Here is an 8,061-nt window from a genome sequence, read left to right on the forward strand (position 1 = left end):
TTCTAGTTGGTATACCACACAAGAAAACCGTGCTACGAAACAACCCGAAGCAGCTGGATGGTTTGACAATTGGTGTGCTATTCTGTGAATTGAAAGTCGGTTGATTTGAGCCATAGAGGGTTTGATCATTGAAATGACACTGTTGATTTAGAAGTTGGAAACTCACATTTCAAAAAAAGTATTATGATATTTCTATATAGTCTTTACACCATGATGTGGAAAGTTGTTTGTTTTACAAATAACATAACCAGTTTAGTCTGTAGTAGATGTTTGGTATGTAATTTGACGATCCATTTTTGGTATCCATTTTTATATATCTTTTAATGGGGCAAATTTGAGAAATGGGCGATGGCATCGTGCTCGAAGATTAATTTCTAATAGCAATACCAAGAACATATTAAGCACACATTACGAAACTTGATGAGTTCCAGGGAAATGTCCGCTATCGAAAATACTAATGTAATATTGCAACTCAGATTAATATAGTTGTCTGGGGACCAGCTCACTCATGTAACTATGACTATGTACGACAGCGCAGTACACAATCTACATGGTCGTTGACTTAGAATAGATTGTCAGTCACCTGAAGGAATGACATATCATAATGTAGAGGAATTATTAGTTTGTAAATAGGTCGTGTATGGGGTGCCACACTAATTGACCGACACGCTTCGGTATGGAATTGCTACTGTGTTAAGAACTTTGTCAACTTGAAGTTAAATAAATTGCCACAGTCTACCATTCTACTTGATTCATTGCAATAATGATATAATCAGTTTAGAAGCCATATTTCTGCAGAAGTAAGCAATTCTTTTACAATGTTAGACAAATTCACCCCCATACCTCTTCATGAAATGTGATAATCGATTTGGACACTATGTCATGAACGTTAAGGTCAAAGGCAATGGCATATTTTCTTCATAAGTTAATACCACCCCGGGGGTGATACTTTCCATGTATGTATGTATGTATGTATGTATGTATGTATGTATGTATGTATGTATGTATGTATGTATGTATGTATGTGTGTGTGCGTGCGTGCGTGCGTGCGTGCGTGCGTGCGTGCGTGCGTGCGTGCGTGTGTGTGTATGTATGTATGTATGTATGTATGTATGTATGTATGTATGTATGTATGTATGTATGTATGTATGTATGTATGTATGTATGTATGTATGTATGTATGTATGTATGTATGTAAGTAACTTGAATGACGTCATCTCTAAACATAGTACGAGATGGTATATATTGTCTTGACACCTATGTGACCTATTTCAATACAACGTGTTTGGCGACATGTATAAACAGCGTCATGTCTGAACCCAAACACAGTAATTACAAAATTAATGAAACATACATGCATGCAAGTTAAGTGTGTAAATTCTGGAAATTGACAAAGAATCAAAGAAGTAAGGAAAATCAAATCTGATCGATTGTACATTCACACACCTGTACAATACAGTGAATCTCAGACCAGGGGCTACTCCCCCTCTTTGAATATACGTAAATGTGCATTTTCAAGCCCTTTGGTCTAAAATGGGGTCTGTTTTTTCAAGGTGAAGGCATCCCTACCAGAGCCTGCCACTGGTATCCCCCTCCGGGGGGGGGGGTGCTCAGACCACAGAGACTCAAGTCACTCACTCTCGTACGTACCGTGAACACACGAGCACTCATGAATAGCTCAAAGAGACAAAACTGTATGTTTGACAGTTTACTTCCTAGATCGAGATAACTTTTCTCAACTTAAGCATGCCTACTCAGACCTTTATTGCAAAAATTCCCACCACATTTCGTAGTTTATATTATTACTCAATGAAGTCAGACAAGACAGTGAGATTATTTTTTTACACTCAGTTGATCACAATTAAATGTAGCAACGCCTATATTCTCATAAATTAACGGATTAGGGCAACAGTTTAAACTATTTGTCTGTTAGCCCAATTTTAGAAGTCAATTTAATATATTTTTGGGCAAGAGGACCAAAACTCCGAAATGTTAAATATTGAAAATATTGGCCGCTGTATTTGGCTAACATTTCATCTGCGATGAGGCCAAACATGAATGCATTGCACAATGCAATGGTGGACTTCGCACCCAAGATATCATACCGGGTGACTTTATGATACGTATTTATGACGTGTCTGATTTGCATAACTGCTTGTGACATCATGTTCCAAAAATAGATTTCACAGTAATGTCCCAGATTACGAACACGTGAGTTCCATTGAAATGACAATTTTGATAATACATTCACGGTAGCAATGGATAGGGGTTCAATAAAGTAATGTGTTTATTTCCATATCTTTTGTGATAAGTGATCAAATTATTGCAAAATATACATTAGAATATATAGATATATATAAATTTGCTACGATAAAGAGAACTTTCCAGTGAACACTGTGAAGTCATCGCCGGGAAATACCCATAGGAATTTCCCACGTGAAACATAACAATGCGCATGCGCAGATCTAGTATTTATAGTTGTGATGTACAGTATAAATAGTCGGCTTACATGTAAAACCTTCAACCTTTTACGAATTATCTTTTCAACCTACAACACGTAAACACTGTCCTGACATATCGACACAAATTTCAAAATGGCCGAAATCGATCTGCGACCTTCCGAAATCCGTTATCTGCACGACACCATCGCCGAGCATTTTCGTAACGGAACTGGTATGCTAGATACTTTTAAAGACCTACTGTATAAGGATTTGACGCCTGGTGATATTCCCACGATTCAAGTGTTCCGATACGAAAACAAATGGTATGTCTACTCGGGACATAGAAGATTGTATCTCTACAAAAGACTTCAAAAACAACGAGTCATCGACAAGGTAACAGTAGAAGAAGTTGATGACGATGAAATAAATTGGAAGAAAGTTCACGAGAAGGACACATCCGAAAACGACGGCAAATCTGTTGAAGTTCGTGGTGATAAAAGTTTTGTGGGCAGACTCGGTCAAATTGTCAAAGAATGGAAAAATTCCCAGTCAGGTAGGGAAAAACATACACCTGTTAATGTTCGCATACACGAGTACGTTCGATTTACATAATTATTATCACTATTTCTTGTTTGAAAAAGAAACCATAATATTGACAGTCACAGTAATCATGCCTTGAACCACAGACACTTGAATCAATCTGTATGATTTAAAAAAATGTATAGTAAATAAATAGTATTTACTATATTAAAAAAATCCTATAGATTGATTCGAGTGCCTGTGCCTTGGACCATGATTGATTATTATTATTATGCAAATCAAATGCAGCGCTGCAATGAAGTGAGATCGATTAACTAATATTATGAACCATTGAAAAGTTGGTGTCTTTGTAAAATAGAATGTAGTTCCTCGTGTGTTCATCGCAGTCATTTTAAAGACTGACGAGGTGGCATGATGACGAACAGCCATTTTCAGACATGCACATGCAATGCATGGGATTATAACAACAATATAATTTTGCATCCTGTTTTACTATCTGTGTATGGCCTATATAAATAGCTTGAATTTTCATATGTTAACTGATCGCTCATATCAATTCATTGAGAAAAAAAATTCAGATTGGTTTATAATAACTCCCGTTTCATTGCTATCCAGATTCAAGTGATTCCAGTTCTGAGTATTCTGACAGTGACTACGAATACTCATCATACGTGTTCTATGAATCCGAATCCGACAGTGACGTGGACGTATTTGGCCTTGTGAACAATTTCGGTAATTTGGTGCTTTACTGAAGAAGAAGAAGAAGAAGAAGAAGAAGACATCACGATTGAAACCTGAAGAAGTTGAAATGATAACACTTCATTAACAACAAAATATTTGTGTGTGAGAGTTGAACCAACGCCAGAGTGACAGATAACGATTTATATTCAAGGGGTGTATGGTGTAGGAATCGATTATTGAAATGTTTAGATCTAGAAAAAAGGCAAATATTGTCCAAAGTTATGATTTGTCGCAGTAAACTGTAACCAATTAAAAGTTAACAACGTTTTACATTCACGGACATATTGAAAGTTTATGAAAAAGAAAATGGTATAATAGGAACTGATTACTCAAAATGGTTAGATCTAGAAAAAAAATGGCAAATTTTATCCGGCCAGAGTTTTGATTTGTCTTTGTAAACTGTAATAGTGAGTGAGTTCATTTAGAATGATGAGTTACACGGATATTGTAGGACAAAATTCAGTCTATTTGAGTGGTGGAATGGCCGAGAAATAGAACCAGAGAGACATGTACCGGCACGTGATGTATCCGGGGCTCTGGACTGAAACTCCCGTACGTCTTGAGCTGAGGAGTGTCACTTGCAAATAGACGTACCAGAGACTTTAATATGTTAAACAATAAGTGACAGATCTAATGCATCTAAATTGCTAACTTGGTGTGGCGGCAAATTAGGTCTGGTTATAAAGATATGCCACCATATTTCTAACAAATAAATATATGTAATATATTAATTGATAATCAACAGGTGGCTGTTGGCATTAAAACGTAATTTTTATATATCCTGGGCCACCATGTTTTGATTCGTTAATTCTATTATCGTGGTAATTCATGTGTTTATTAGCTTCCTTCAATGACCACAAAATTCCGAGAATTCGAAATCCTCGTAAACGGTTGGTATTAAAATTATCTGATCGGGCGAGTTATTTTATACTAGACGCATGCGCTATTGGTCCATATCGCCATTATAAGTGATGAATGAATAAATTAACATATGTTTATAAGTAGCTTTAAAAGAGACTAAAATCTAGATATTTTTTTTGTATTCAAGTGTGGAATTATGGAATTCTTTGAGTACATTCAATATTTTTCGTTCTTATAGCAAAGCTTAATAAAAGACGAACTGAAAACAACTTAAAAGTACAGCGATGACGTGTATTAATTTGTCATAAATAGCAATACTGCATCACAGAGGACAGCTTGTCAATAATTATATTTTCACCTTGTTATTTGCTATTCTTGAAGTAACAAAACGAAACTGCAATACGCCAAACCAAAGCTGGTATTGCGCATGCGTATATGTCGTATCCACTGTGCCATTTCCACGTAATTCGCAGTTTAGTTGAACGGTTTATTTATACAGAACTACGAACTGCCAAACATGTTTTGCTGGAATTCATAACTATTAACTGATACGACCTGGGCATTTATTATTGTAGTTATAAACACTACAGTAAAAAAATGCCGAACTTGGTCCTTGCACCCTCTGAGATTCGATTCCTACACGACAGTATTGACTGCCGTTTCCGAGACGGCCGATTATTACTGAATACGTTTGAATCGTTACTGTACGGGAGAATTAGCGCGAAAGATATACAGATCATCGCTGTCATATCGGCTAATGGAAAATGGTGGATCTACGCAGGTCACAGGCGACTCTACCTGTACAAACAACTGGAAGAACTGGGTGTCATTGGTGCTATAACGGTGTGGCAAATAGATGCCTGGAGAATTAAGTGGGATGTGGTCAAGAAAAAACTTACTACGGACAATGAAGGACTCGACGTCGAGGTTCGAAATGATATGAATTTTGATATTAAAATGCAGAAGATTATCAGAGCTTGGAAGTCTACAATGACAGGTATACTATTATAAATCGTGCTATTTTCGTTTTGAAATGAACCCATGACTCAGAGTGTGTATATCATTTGTTGTGTGTATAATTTTCTGTTGTTGTATATTTTTACTCTTTGTTAATAAATGTACGTACGTACGTATATAGATACATAGATACATACATAGATACATACATACATACATACATACATACATACATACATAGATACATACATACATACATACATACATACATACATACATACATACATACATACATACATACATACATACATACATACATACATACATACATACATACATACATACATACATACATACATATATACATAGATACATAGATACATACATACATACATACATACATACATACATACATACATACATACATACATACATACACACACACACACATACAAGAGACAGGGAGAGACAGATATCATGTTTCACTGACCCTTTTTTATGTTACAGTTGAGTCGACAAAAAATAATAATATCAAAAGTGAAAACATTTTTATTTCCTACAGTGCAACGTGATATATCGTTGAGGGCGGATTATCAACCTAGAACTGTGTCAAGCTTCAGTGTATCTACACCATCTACTAAAATAGAAGAACATAGGTTGACCATCAACACTTCAGAAAATCGAATTTCTAAATCCGGTGTGTATATTGAAGAAGACAAGACCACACAGGAGACTGAAAACTCGGGATGGTTTGGAAAATGGTGTAATATTTTGTAATTTTAATGTGGATTAATTTGAGAAAATAGTTATTATTAATTTGAATTAGAAATTCGAAAATTTTTCCAGAGTAAAAATAAAAATATTATAATAGAGGGCGCTGTACACTGTCAGCGACCTGGCACAGGCTCTTGTATGATAAACGGCGTTTTATCTTGACTGTTCAACTTCTTGATTGCTTCCAGTCTACTTTGTGCAAACATTTTCGTGAAGATGCCTAGAAGTGGTATGTTTACTTTAGTTACCGTGTGTTTATTATTTGACTTGATTTTAAGAAGTCCTTTATTCCATCTGCTGTAAAACTTTTAAATTTGGACTTGGCATGGAGTAAATGCAAATTTTAATGCTATTGTTCTGTCATTTTTCTGTAGCACAAGGAAGCACTTTTATCTATTTAATATTTTTAAATGGATGTATACCTTCAGTTTACATTGGTGTTTTTATCTGTATGTGTGTCTTGACGTTTATTACATTTGATGTTTGCCTGGTGCCATGGTGCCAAAACGAATTTCCATGTTTTTATGGACAATAAAGTAATCTAATCTAATCTAATCTAATCCAATCTAATCTAATCTAAAGAAGCTTTTTCATTTTTGATATGAGAGATTTACAAAATACATGTATTACAATATTTACAATATATTGCGATATTTACAATGTATATGTATTCTTTGTTTCTTTTAAGATTCGTTTGTGTATGTATGTATGTATGTATGTATGTATGTATGTATGTATGTATGTATGTATGTATGTATGTATGTATGTATGTATGTATGTATGTATGTATGTATGTATGTATGTATGTGTGTGTGTGTGTGTGTGTGTGTGTGTATGTATGTATGTATGTATGTATGTATGTATGTATGTATGTATGTATGTATGGATGGATGGATGGCTGGATGGATGGATGGATGGATGTATGCATGCATGCATGCATGCATGCATGCATGCATGTATGTATGTATGTATGTATGTATGTATGTATGTATGTATGTAAATGGTAAGTGCATCTGGCCATGGACTTGTGATAAAACACAATGAACTTATAGATACGTAGACGTAAAATGTTTATTTCATACATCGTTGACAATTGAAATTACATCATACAAATGTTTTTATATCCACATTTCGTGGTTTTTCCTTCGCATGAGACATACAATAATGTGTCTTGTTGATTCACTCAAATAAATATGTTTCATAATACATTATTCAAATTTGACCATACCATTGAAGAAGACGTAGATGTGACGTCATGAAAACATCAGACATTTGTAAATTGACAAACAGCAGAAGGTACAACGTACTCCATAACATTGAGTTTTTATACTTGAAATGGTATGCCACAAAAACGTGAAATGACAAGGCAAATCTCCGAAATTAGTTGTTGTAGCATGTGGCCATATTAAATCCTTATTTGACCTAGGGTTGGACACATATATCCTTCGTCCATACTCATTCCACCCCAACCCCCCTGGCACCCCATTAACCAAGAAATGACTTTTGACAGTTTAGTTGTGAAATGTTAAGATTGTAATATACTCACTATAGAATATTACCACAGGGGGACTATTAATGACGTCAGAACACTTCTATTGAAATCTGTTGCCAAAACACGATTTGTTGATATATTAAAATGGCGTGTATATACTAGTTTTCGGACAACTCTGTTTACATTGTGTATTTTGTACTTTTCTAAATGACAGCCAACATACATATATCTGCACTGGTAGTTTTAAACATACCC

At 35.1% G+C, this 8,061-nt stretch overlaps 3 protein-coding genes across 3 annotated transcripts in view; all 3 read left to right on the top strand.

The window, feature by feature from the left end:
- Positions 1-725, top strand: part of LOC144445069 (uncharacterized) — a 2,066-nt gene extending 1,341 nt beyond the window's left edge. Inside the window, exon 2 of the mRNA XM_078134620.1 lies at positions 1-725. This exon is cut by the window's left edge and continues 79 nt beyond it. Coding sequence (XP_077990746.1) covers positions 1-88 — 88 coding nt within the window. The 3' untranslated portion in view covers positions 89-725.
- A 1,791-nt stretch (positions 726-2,516) lies between these two features.
- Positions 2,517-4,745, top strand: LOC144444776 (uncharacterized). Its single transcript, XM_078134309.1, has 2 exons — positions 2,517-2,994; positions 3,597-4,745. Exons 1-2 carry the CDS (start codon positions 2,595-2,597, stop codon positions 3,731-3,733), a joined length of 537 nt encoding a protein of 178 aa, XP_077990435.1. The 5' UTR covers positions 2,517-2,594; the 3' UTR covers positions 3,734-4,745.
- Positions 4,746-5,095: 350 nt separating this feature from the next.
- LOC144445093 (uncharacterized) lies at positions 5,096-6,558 on the top strand. The gene is made up of 2 exons (XM_078134644.1): positions 5,096-5,580; positions 6,103-6,558. Exons 1-2 carry the CDS (start codon positions 5,181-5,183, stop codon positions 6,315-6,317), a joined length of 615 nt encoding a protein of 204 aa, XP_077990770.1. The 5' UTR covers positions 5,096-5,180; the 3' UTR covers positions 6,318-6,558.
- The last annotated feature ends 1,503 nt before the right edge of the window (positions 6,559-8,061 follow it).

The sequence above is a fragment of the Glandiceps talaboti genome, chromosome 13, assembly GCF_964340395.1.
Source record: "Glandiceps talaboti chromosome 13, keGlaTala1.1, whole genome shotgun sequence".
NCBI lineage: Eukaryota > Metazoa > Hemichordata > Enteropneusta > Spengelidae > Glandiceps > Glandiceps talaboti.

What these genes read in the sequence shown, in the direction of transcription:
- LOC144444776 (XM_078134309.1), top strand. Translation starts at nt 2,595, where the DNA reads ATGGCCGAAATCGATCTGCGACCTTCCGAAATCCGTTATCTGCACGAC. An exon ending in ATGGAAAAATTCCCAGTCAG is followed by an intron (nt 2,995 to 3,596) that starts GTAGGGAAAAAC and finishes ATTGCTATCCAG; the next exon opens with ATTCAAGTGATTCCAGTTCT.
- LOC144445093 (XM_078134644.1), top strand. Translation starts at nt 5,181, where the DNA reads ATGCCGAACTTGGTCCTTGCACCCTCTGAGATTCGATTCCTACACGAC. An exon ending in TTGGAAGTCTACAATGACAG is followed by an intron (nt 5,581 to 6,102) that starts GTATACTATTAT and finishes TATTTCCTACAG; the next exon opens with TGCAACGTGATATATCGTTG.